Raw genomic sequence first — 12,156 nt, 5'->3', positions numbered from 1 at the left:
TGAAAATTTACTAATTCCTTAATGTTTTGTTTTCCAGATTTAAGGAAAATTTTCTCTCTTTTATGACTTAAGGCAATTTGGTAAAGTATACCTTTGTAAATGAAAGTGAAATATTTACTTTTTTCCCCTGTCTGATCCCTCCAGAATTTGGAAATTTGTGTATTCTTATTTTCATGGCAAAATAGTGATTTACATAAGCCTAGTGAGAATATGTCCTTATAACAGGACACAGTTGGAAACACTGTGTTATATTACCAAGGCTTTGACTGGAATGTCATATTTGAGAATGTGCATAAAGTCAGTTATGACCAGTTTTAAGGAACTAAAAACTTTATGGAGGAAATAAAGCTCCTTAGAAAAACTGTCCTGATATCTTGTTTACAGGGTTCCCAGAAGCCTTACCCGGTGAGTAAGGAAGATCACTTCGTGGCAGGCCCAGGAACTTCATGCTGTCTTGGGGATCTTGAGAAGAGAGGAAGTCACCCAAGCCTATAGGTATTCCAGGTGAAGTGTGGTAACAAATCCTTGACTTGGCTTTTTAGTCTGGGGAGCCTTTAAAAATTCAATCTCAGATTCCTTATGAAAAGTTCTAACAAAGCAGATTTTAAAAGAGCCTATATATAGTTCAATGTCTGTTCTTACTGCATCTGTGTAAACAATCAGGCCAAGTTTAATGAGACTAGATTTACTTTGCAAACAAATTAGTCTTACTATGATTATCTTTGATAGAAATGAGGGTGATTGTAGAGAGAAAAACTATGTTTCAATAGAAAACTGTAATACAACCGTGTGGAATCAGATTCTAGTTCTTTCCATTGTCTTTGAGGTTTTGCTGTATGCCTGTAAACCAGACTTTATCGTGAATTCTTCTGATTTTCTCAAACACCTGACTACTCTCCAAACCAAGATGTCCAACTGTCTCCCACCCTTCTGATCTGAAATCACTAAGAACAGAGGCTGCCCTTGAACCTCCTTAGAAGAGCCCATACCAGGTCAGCAGCCAAACTTCAGGGCCTTAAACCTTGGGTTCATTTCTCCCTGTTTAAAAGGTCTCTCGCAGACTCTTGGAACTGCACACAATTGGAGACCTAAAATTAAATTTGGCTAGGGAGGTTCCTGCCTAGAAGCAGGTAACATCTTGAGGTGGACAGCTCTCTGGAAAGCACAGATCATTATCTTCATCTCCTATTTGAAACCTTTATTCCTTTTGCCTTCACTCCTTGCTCTTTTCTCTCCATTAATGCACGGGAAGACAGTGCTCCTTAACTCTGGCAACTATTGCTGAATCTTGCTAAGGCCAGAGCTACACAACGAAAGTCCCTCGGCTTTCTTGGTAAGATAGTTTTAGACAGAATTACTGTAGCTTACTTGTCGGCTGAACAGGGAAGAGTCTGTGCCCACAGCAAACACCTCCTGCTGTACCTGAATTGACACCTCTGGCAGCGTAGCAAATACAAGAAATTAACAAGCCTCTTAGCTAAAGCAACAGGAAGCCATTAGACTGAGGTGGCCCTGGTGCTGTGTGTCCTACATAAGCAAACCAAAACCTAAGCCAGGAAATGCCTCAAGGTTGCAAAATTGAAATCTAAGGGAAACCGATCACAAACAGCCAACTAGGCTGTAAGCCGTAGCCGATCAGTCATTTCCTTGCTTTGCTTCTGTATTTTCTCTGTAAAATCCTCTTGCCGAGCTCCTGATGGTAGAGCGCTCCTAACCTCTTCTGGTTTGTCAGTGCCTGATTCAAATACATTTTTGCTGAAATAAACTCTTATCAGTTTTAATATGCCTCAGTTTTTCCTTTAACGCTATGCTCAAGGCAGGGGATGGGGCCCCAGAACCCTGATACCCACGCCTTTGCTGTTCCTGGGGACATGCTTATTTTACAGGAGAACGCATACAGCTCTCCCAGAGTTGGGAGCTACATTTCCTGGGCTACAAATGGCAATGGTCAGCCCATTTGTGTGACCTTCTGTGTAATGACTGAAGATTCTGGTTTGTATTTTGGAGTTCCAGGCCCTGTTTTAATTACTGTTTTATACTTGATTACCAAACACTTCCCATGAAAGGTGTATTTTTATACTTTTAATGAAACTTTTTTTCTGTTGCATTTTGGAAATGGTTAAGGCTGGGTCTCCGAGAAAACTACTGGGATAATTCAGATTTCTTATCCCATTTCCTTCCTCTGCTCCACCCTACACATCAAAAAAAAAAAAAAAAAGTCAACAGAAAATTGCCTTTCATCTCCCCAGCACCAACATTCCAGGTTTTAAACCAGAGTGTATTTTACACCAAAGAGTGTTTTTCTTGTTTTATCTGGAAAATCTGCACATATTTATGCAGATTCCTTTTTAAAAAGCGAGGGGCTTCTCAGGCTCTTAAAACCAACTCAGTACTTTTTGATTGAAGCGCCAGCAGAAGCAGAGCTTGGTGGTTTGGGAAGATGCCCTCTAAGTGTAACAGTGGAAAAGATGATGCAGTTACGTGGTGCTGGTGGTAAGGATCAAACAAACCTTCCGCAGAAGACAAAACCCAAAAGAGGAAAGGGGAATGTCTTTCAGAGTTGTTTGTAGTTACTAACATACTCTAGAAAGCGCTTTTGGTAAACATCTCAAGACTTTGGTTTTTTTTTTTGGTTTTTGGTTTTTTTCTTTGATGAGGTCTTGCTGCTCTTTTAAAACAGAGCTATCTATGATTCTGATTGCCACATGACATGAGGCTAGCTTTATACTGCTAGAGAGCTCTGATGCTGAGGGCTGGATCAGATTTGAAAGGTGGCAGAACAAGGAGTCATTCATAGAGGCTAGGAGGGCTGCAAGGTCCCAGACACGAACCTCTTGAAACATATCTTTCATACAGAAAGCTTTGAGGTATGATGGGAACTGCAGACTTGGTTAGAATCTCAACTTAGCCATTATTTAAGCCTGCAGACTGTGGGCAAGTTACCCTCTCTGAATCTGTTTCCAAACCTATAAAATGTGGCTAATAATATTTGCAAGTTTGTTGTGAGGAATGACCCTATATATATGTATAGTGACTGCACATTAACGGACCCACTGTTGGTACTTGGTTTATTAAAAATGTTTCTTATTAATCAGATGGGGCTTAATATCAAGAGCAAAGAATTCTTAAACCATTATTAGGATGTTAACATTTTGGCATCAGTACCCAATCAACCTCTGACTTTCTAACTCTTGGCCCTAAAGTTATTCAGCAAGAATGCTGAATTCAAGCATGATTTCATAAATCACTACTATTACCCTCACTCCCCTGACAAATACAGCCATGAATACTTTCTAGCACTTAGGGACTTAGAGTAAAATACAGCACTACCATCTAGAATTGAGGTTTTATTTTTAGCTACGTCTTTCCTTGTCCTCACTCTTTGTGCAGAAAAGAGTTAAGATGTTGGGAGGAGGGTTCCCACCATTCCTTAAATTTTAAGAGTGGATCACTCTGCTTAAACTATTTGTATAAACAATATGGTTTATGTTGAATACTTGCTTTCCTCCTGGGAGTCTAGAATTTTGAGAGCAGTCCAGGGAGAGGATGCCCATGTGATCAGGGCACTTTGGGCACTGAATCTCTAACGAGCTTCCCTGGTGGCAACATTTCACATGTGTTGTCACAACTCATAGCTGAAGAAATTAAGTGTATCCTGTGTGATTGATTTCACTAAAAGAGAATTCTTGGAAGCTTTCTCTTGCTTTTTTTGGGCTTTGCCCCATGTGCGTTTTCCCTTTGCTGATTTTGCTTTGTATCTTTCCTCTGTAATAAACCATGTAAATAAAATAATGCCAAGTCCTGTGGGTCCTCCTAAGGAAACATAAAACCTGGGATGTTGTATTAGAAACACAAACAGACCCAATAGAATGGAGACTTACAATAAGAAATTGGCTCATGTAATCACGGAGGCAGAGAAATCAAAGATTTGCAGTCAGAGAGCCAATGGCATAGTTCCAGTCTGAGGCTGGGTCCGAAGGCAAAAGACTGTCCCAGCTGGAAGACAGTCCGGCAAGGAGAAAGAATTCTATATTACTTCGCCTTTTATTCTATTCAGGTCTTCAGTGGATGAGGCTCACCCACAGTGGGGAGGGCAGTCTGCTTTAGTCTGATTCAAACGTTAATCTCATCCAGAAACACTGGTACACACATACGCAGAAATAATGTTTAACCAAATATTCGGGCACCCCCTGGCCCAGTCAAATTGACATGTAAAATTAACCATCACAGAGGTGGTCTTGGAAACCCCCATGCAATCTTTAGCTTCAGCTCTGTACAGACTAGAAAATCGGCCATCTCCAGCCCTGAGTTCTTTCCAGCATAAGTCTTACGTTTCACCAATGCAATTGGGTGCACTATACCCTACCTCAAAGGTCCTTATGAAGCATGAGAGTATGTTCATTTATTCATATCATTCAATAAAGTTGCCTCCTATACACCAGGCACTGTGCTAGAGAGAGAGGCTATGTGTAGGCAGAGAGTGGCATGAGATCTGGCACAATGGGTTTGCAGGGCTGGGTCATGCGGGGTTTAGCAGACCATGGTAACAGCTTTGGATTTTGTTCTATATGCAATGGGAGGTCCCTGAAGGGAGGTACGTAGGGAGCGCCCAATACCTGTTTGTTATTGAACATTACCACCTGGATATCCTGTCAGAATATTCAGTTTCAACATAATCTAAAATCAGACCCAGCCATCTTCTCCCCATAATCCTTCCCTGAGTTAGCTGCTTCTAGGCACCCAGTTCTTCATCATCTGGATAGTTCAGTTGTCTTTGATTCATTTTCTTTAGTTCCCTTTCTGCCAACTTTTAAAAATTGTCTCCCATATTTTATCCTGAGCTAATTACTTTATCATGCTGAGCCTATTTCTTCCTGCCTAAAATGGGGATGATACTTCAAAAAAGAGAATTAAATGGGCTGAATGTAAGTAAATTGCTTACCATGCATCTAGCATGTAGCAAAAACTCACTAAAGTTTGGCTATTACTCTGAGCTAGGAATTGGAGATATAAAAATAAGCCAGAAGTTTTTCTCTTTGGGAAAAAATGAGGTCAGTCTACCTCAGATTCATCTTAAAACTCAACTTTGACCCTCACTTGTTCAGACCCCATTCTGCTAACAGGGTAATAAGGCCTGGGATGCTTAAAAAGCAGGTACTCAAGTTCCTCAAGGTAGCTGCCCTACCTTCCAGCTTTTTCACCTCCTACCTCACAGACCAAACTAAAGCACTTCATATTACATAAACATCCCTTTTGGTTTATCACCTGTCTTTGCCATTGCCATTCCCTTTGCCTGGAAAGGCCCAGTTCATGCCACAAAACTCCCTTGTATTTGTTATATATTCATTATTTGGCACGTATTTATTCAGCGCCTACTGTGTGCTAGGACTAAGTGCTTGGGATGCATCTGTAAATGACCCATCTGCTCTCACAACGTCTATGCTAGTGGGGGAGACAGACAATAATACAAACACAGGGGCTCCACGTCAGGGATTGGTAAGTAGGGAGAAGACAAAAGACATGCATGTCTCTATCAAGTACAAGCTCAAAGGCTAGAGCCATGTCTCATTCAAAATCTCATATCCTCACAGAGCACCTTTTTTTTGTAGGTGCTTGTTATTTTTGAATAAATCATATTCTGAGACTTTAAAAGGCTGTCAAATACTAAATTGCTAAAGAGCAACAGGAGCTGCACTCAAATTCAACAAAATGAGGTCTTTTGTACCTGCTTGGGCACCATTCTGTTGCTGAAAATAAAGGCTGAAGAGAAGATAATGTTCTACATTTTCAAATGGTAGATTTTTTTTTATGGCCAAATATACAGATTTCTGCAGTGGTCTGGGTGTTAGAAATCTAAGGCTTTGAGACAGTCTTAAGTCCAAATGGTGACTCTGCTAATCCCTTACTTAGCTTTAGTTACACAAATGGAAAAGGGGGCAAATGAGAGTACCTACCATATAGGGTGAGGATTTTTTTTTTTGACTACTTATGAACCTTTATTCTTCCATTAATATTAAAAAGTTTGTCAGGTTCACCAAAAAAATCCACACTGGCATCTTTATTAGCACATTAGTCCCAGAAAAATTCTTTGCAGTTTTGATCTTTTTGTTGCATTATTTATTTAGTTCTGCTCATTTTTTAATCCCTACTTTCTCTTCATAAAGTTCTTTTTCATTATTTATCAGGGTAATTCCTAAATGTATTGTTTTTGTTGCTATTGGACTGTTTTCTAATTTTCTATTTTGAGGTTTTCAGTCTTTCTCACTTTTATAAGTTATCTTTATCTTTGTCTTGTAATTGTGCTGGTTTATTCATGTTTATTTTTTCGTTAAAACTGTCTCACTGTGGTAAAATACAACAACAAATTTACCATCTTAGCCATTTTTAAGCGTACAGTTTAGCGTCTTAAGTACGTTGATGTTGTTCAAGCATCACCACCACCCATCTCTACAATTTTCATCTTATAAACTGAAACTTTGTACCCATTAAACAGTAACACTCCATTTCTTCTTGCCTCGGGCAACCACTGTTCTACTTTGAATCTGACTGTTCTAGGTACTTCATATAAGTGGAATCATACAGTATTTCTTTTTGTGACTCGCTTATTTTACTTATAATGTCAAGAGTTCTCCATTCTGTAGCATCTGTCAACAATTTCCTTCCTTTTTTAAGGCTGAATATTTCATTGTATGCATATTCCACATTTTGTTTATCCATTCATCCATCAATAGACATTTGAGTTGCTTCTACCTCTTTGCTACTGAGAACCTATAAAGGGTTATTAATGAGAATTAAATGTGTTCCTGGCATATAGTAAGAACTTAATGATATCAACTATTATGTTTTTATTGTGGGGCAGGAGTATGTTTAACTTGTTTTACATTCCATGGATGCTTCTGTGAGAATCTATGTATTTCTGGAAGCTTCTGAAAGAGAACAGTTTGGAACACCTTTTTTAGAAAAATTCCAATTTGACAGTTGAAAGAAATAAACACTGATACGAGTTTAAAGAATCCAGAAAAGAGACAAGCTCTCCTCCAACCACATTTATTAAACATAACAAAATTCTATATACAAAGTGCCCTAAACCTACTGCTTCAAAACATGATATTTTCTTAACTAGTATTTTGATAAGTCAATCCATGGTGTCAAAAGCAGTTTACTCTAAAATTAACAGGAAAGTGTCCAACACACATTACATGAATGGCCTAATTACTTGAACTCTAATAGTTCTATAGGATAATTAACATAAGGTACAACTGAGTCCCTATGACAGGCTGCTGGGGAACAGGTCTGAGACGTCAAGAGGCCATTTTGTGCACTGCCACTGTGATGCCATCGTGTTTCTGGATCATGATGTTCCTGAAAGGCAAAGTGGACGATACTCAGGAAAACGTTACAAATGGCAGTCAGTGTAAAGATGCTGTTTGGTTTAGGATACAACTAAAAAAGTAATACTTATCATTTTTCCATGTATAAAAGCAATATATAAACACAATACATGTGGGAAATACAGAAAAGTATAAAATATAAAAATGAAATCAATCCTATAATCCTACCAAAGACAATCACTATTATTATTTTCCCTTTTTTATCTGCATGTATACTCTATATACACATTTTTCCCCCTCATTCTACAAAACTGTGATCATAATGTTGATAGTATTATATAATGCTTTTTTCACTATTTGAAAGACCCTCACTTGGAATATCTTTAGTCCTTCTATTACTACAGACAGTGTTTCTGTTCTGTTTAGTCTTCCTCTGTGCTATTTATTGCTTTCTTTTCCTTGAGAGACTGATGGTTCATAACAGTTCTTACTCTTCATTTAAATGTCACTGTGTTCTGAAAGCGTATTAGCTTCAGAGATTAATCCATCTGCTCCTGTGGTCCAAAGGGACGAACTTCCCTCCAAGTCCTTTGAATGATGAACACAGGGTAGGCCCCAGTCAAGTATCTCAGGGATTTTTCTGAACAAAAAGGAAAGGAAGGATCTGCTGACACTTACTCACCCATTATCTGATTCGAGACACACCACAGGAATATCAGTGGGGTCTGAGGTCAGCTTGGCTGCTTGCTGGGCTAGAACAGATATCACCCCAGCATGCTCATCTGACAGGGTCCCACGGCCTGGAAGACAGAGATGACATCAGGACACCTGACTGTCCAAAAAATAAGTAGAGAGCTACAGTAGAACTGAATTGAATTATTTACAAAAAGAAGGCTCAGCTCTTGGTCTCTTAAGTTAGGTACTGACATGAAATGATTCTGCCCTGATACTCAGCCGGTTACAGCAGTGAAAAGAGAAGGCCAGACAGCAGCTTTTAAGTCAATAAAGCCCTAACACTCAATTTTCCAAGTCATTTTCATCACCATCTCTAAACACCTTCTCAAGCACATAAGGAAGCCGTAATTCAAGTCAATCTGAAAGCAAACTGAAACCAAGAAGAAATTCAGAGGTGAGATTGACAAAAAACAGTCAGTAAGGGCAAGAGACTTGTTGAAACTAATTAATTCCTCATGGGAAATCTGATTTCCTTTTACTGAGCTCAACCTCAAAGGATATAAAGATCTTTACTCAGGAGTGCAGCTGTAAGATCATCTTGACAGCATATATAAATACCCTGTGAGCAGTTATTTCCACTAGAATAAGCTGGTTGTTTTCAAATATCAACAGAAATGACTTTTTACTAATGTTTGTTTTAGCCTGTAGATAATAACTAAATCTTGGGTGTCAGGTACAAAAAGTAGTTACTGAGTTTACTTTGCAATATATTTCCGTATATAAAAGGCAACACAAGCCCGTCTGCTTGAAACTAAGTCAACTATGGCAGAGTTGATGGATTTACTTCTATTGTATAAAACATTAAGTAGACAGACAACAGTGCAGTCTTTTGGGTTTTGACGGTTTCTCGAAGTAACTCACTTAGCTTTAGCTATCCACACTTGAATTTCAGCCTTTCCATCTGTGAGCCTCGCAAGGGCCTCAAAAGAAATCTGCCTTTTTTCTCCCAACTAACTGATTTGTGTGTAAAACCTAACTGAGCTACAAGACTACCTCTTTCAATTACCCTCCCAGCAAAAATTCAGAGCTTAAAAACTCCTGCAGTACAGAGGAGTAAGAAGCAAGGAGTCCTGGGTTTACTAGTTCTGACATTAATTAGCTGAAGGTGTCCCCTGTTTACCTTTCCACATTTATTTACTCATCTGTGATTGTTACCATTTTTTGAGCATTATGTCTGGGTTACGTTCTGAGTGTCTTACATACACTATATACTCTTATACTATTGTGATTAAGAGGCTCTAGAGCCTGACTCAAATCCTAGCTCAACCATTTACTAACTGTAGGACCCTGGAAAATTACTCAACTTCTGTGCCTCAATTTCTTCATCTACCTCACAGGGTTATTATGAGGATTAAATGACTTAGTAAATATAAAGCACTTAGAATGGTGCCTGGCCTATAGTAAGAGCTCAGTGAATGCAATTCTATAAAAATAATTATTAGACAACAACCCTGTAAAGAAACTGAGGCTCAGAAAGATTTTTTTTGGTCCAGGTTCACACTCCTAATAAATGGAAGAGCAGGTATGTCCAACCCGACAGCCCCCATTTTTACTGCCTACTCACTTATTAAGTGAATTTGGACAAAAAAACAAAAAAAATTGCACCACCGATCTGGCAGGTTATTGTGAAAGTTAGAGATAATGTATAAAAAGTGTAGCAGTCCCAACATATGGCATACATTCAATAAATGGTAACTGCTGTCATTATCTGAAGTCCTTTCTAGACCCAATTTAAAATGATTCAAACACTGTTTTACTAGAAACAACTGTGTAGTGCTAGAACCGCAAGGAACATTTCTACCTTCACAGATACCAAATGAAAAGTTTCAACTTTCTAACTTTGTTACTTGGAGGTGACCTTTACTCTCCCAGAAGTCCCCGGAAAGTGGCAGGGTAACAGGAAGTAAAAACTAGAGAACAGCAGCACACTAGGCTCCCAGTCCACATCAAGTGCTGGGCAATCCATCAAAGGGTTGATGGGAGATACTTACAGCCCAGATTGAGTCCTTGAGAATCTGTACACAGGACTCCCACAATGGATGGATTCTTCATTCTAATTCCAGGAACACAGGAAGAAGAAAGCAAACGATGTGGGAAAATGAATTTAAATAACACATACAGGCTTTTTATGTACCAGAAACTGTCGTTAAGTGCCTTAAATCAGTCTTAAATCTTTTTTCACTACCGCCCATCTGTACACCAAGAAAATTAAATTTACAATTCACTAGTTTAAATAGATAGCCCAATAGCTCTCTGATGAGAGAAATGATTGCGCCAGGTCCTTCTGAGCTTTGGAGGGCCACAAACATTGAAATATCTAGGACTCTGTTCTCCTTGTTAAAAAGGCATACTCTAGCATACTAACCCCCCTTGAAATAAGTGTTGAAAAATTCTTAAGTAACACAGGTTGCCTCCAGAAGCGGAAGTGGGAAGCTAAGGAGTACTGGTGCGGAGGAGGTGTTTCCCTGTACGCCTTCTTACACTTCTGGGTGTCTTTCACCTTCTTAAACACCAAATAACTGGTTACACCCGGAAAGAGCTACGCTAGTGTGTTTATACTGACACGACAGGGGTCGACTTCGCACAGGTGGTACATCCTTTCTCCAAATGAACCTGGTTCCTAAACCCCCGAAGAACGACCCTGTCCTTAAAGACAATTTCAACACGACAGCCGGCTGTGGGCTCGGGCCGCGGAGACTAACTCGCTCGCTCGCTCCGGAGTGGGCGAGGCCCCAGCGGCGTTTTATTCCGGGTCACCCGCCACCCCCACCCAGAGGCCCCGGGACAAGGCGTCCCCAAGAGGCCCGGCCGGCGCTCGCAGGCTGCGCCCTGTGTCCCTGTCAACTCACCCCGCCGCGACCCCAGGACTCACGTGTCCTCCAGGTGCTGCTCCAAGGTCGCCTCCATCCCGCCGCCGTTCCGCCGGCGCAGGACCCCGCCGCGCGTCGTCTCCTCCGCCACAGGCCTCAGCGATCCTCGGTCACATGACGCGAGCGGGCCGCCGGCCGGGACGGCGCCTCCAAAGGGACAAACTTCGCGGCGCAGCCTCCGCGTTGTGAACGGGAAGACGTCATTACGCGACGGCCGCCTCGAGCCGCGCGAGCTTCTGCAGCCCGCGAGACGGCAGGCGGGGGGACCGCGGCGGGGGGACCGCGGCGGCTCCCCTACGGAACCAGGCGGCGCAGCGTCCCCACCCCCCCACCCCGGAGGGACGTCTGCAGCCGCCCGCGGAGCCGGCGTGCTGGCCTGTCCCTTTGTCTCCGACACGCAGACCTTTGGACTCCGATTCCACCGACTCTGAGACGTCGGACCAGATCTTGTTGAAGTTTTACAGTAACTCGGCGGGTCAGGCGAGGTCTCATGCAGGCGGTGGATCAGGGACAGACAAGAGAGACGCAGGACCCCGGTGAAGGGGTCCCCAGGCATGAAGGGGGAACATACAGGAAAAAACAACACAGGGACTAGAGGACAAGATAGAACAAGGTTAAAATCCCAAGTTAGGTATGGGAAAAGTGTCTGGATTTTAACTGAAGACATTGGTTCTTCCTCTTTGGCGAGGGCTCCAGAAAGTTTGGGAAAGGTGGTGTTACTTGTGATAAAGACTGGGTAGAATTACTTAAAAACAATCTTTAAAAACAATCCTTTAAAAAGTTTATAAAAGCAGTTGTAAAAATAAGAAAAGAAAGCCCACCCATAATCTCTGTCCAGAAATGACCATTAATACCTCAGAGAATATTTTCAGCCAATTGTTTTTGCAAAGGTATGCTTTTTTACTTTTTTAAGCAAAATTGCCACACATACTGGACATATAATTCTGTAGCTGGCATTTGTCGCAGAATTTAGCATAAATGTCTTTCCATATCAGTAAATATTCATTTACAGCCTTTGTAATACTTACAAAATACTGCACTTTATAGCGGTTCCTTAATCGATTTAACCAACCCCTTATTAATGTACAATTAAGTGGCTTATAGTTTTTTTTGTTGTTGTTGTTGTTGTTGTTATTTCGGGCCTTTCTTGACTATTAGAAATGCTGGATAAATACCAGCCAAATATGTGTGTAGTTTAAAATTTTCCTTATGGTAAGTTA

At 40.8% G+C, this 12,156-nt stretch overlaps 1 protein-coding gene across 1 annotated transcript; it reads right to left on the bottom strand.

The window, feature by feature from the left end:
• Positions 1–7,031: 7,031 nt before the first annotated feature.
• Positions 7,032–11,155, bottom strand: LAMTOR5 (late endosomal/lysosomal adaptor, MAPK and MTOR activator 5). Its single transcript, XM_006197436.4, is given in 5 exon segments — positions 7,032–7,362; positions 8,014–8,131; positions 10,058–10,119; positions 10,939–11,036; positions 11,039–11,155. Coding segments are annotated over 5 exon segments (441 nt in total). The 5' UTR covers positions 11,141–11,155; the 3' UTR covers positions 7,032–7,301.
• Positions 11,156–12,156: the final 1,001 nt, after the last annotated feature.

This window comes from Vicugna pacos, chromosome 9 (assembly GCF_048564905.1).
Source record: "Vicugna pacos chromosome 9, VicPac4, whole genome shotgun sequence".
In the NCBI taxonomy this organism is placed as follows: Eukaryota; Metazoa; Chordata; class Mammalia; order Artiodactyla; family Camelidae; genus Vicugna; species Vicugna pacos.
Note: the sequence above shows the minus strand (reverse complement) of the source record. Positions and strands in the feature narration are given on the sequence as shown.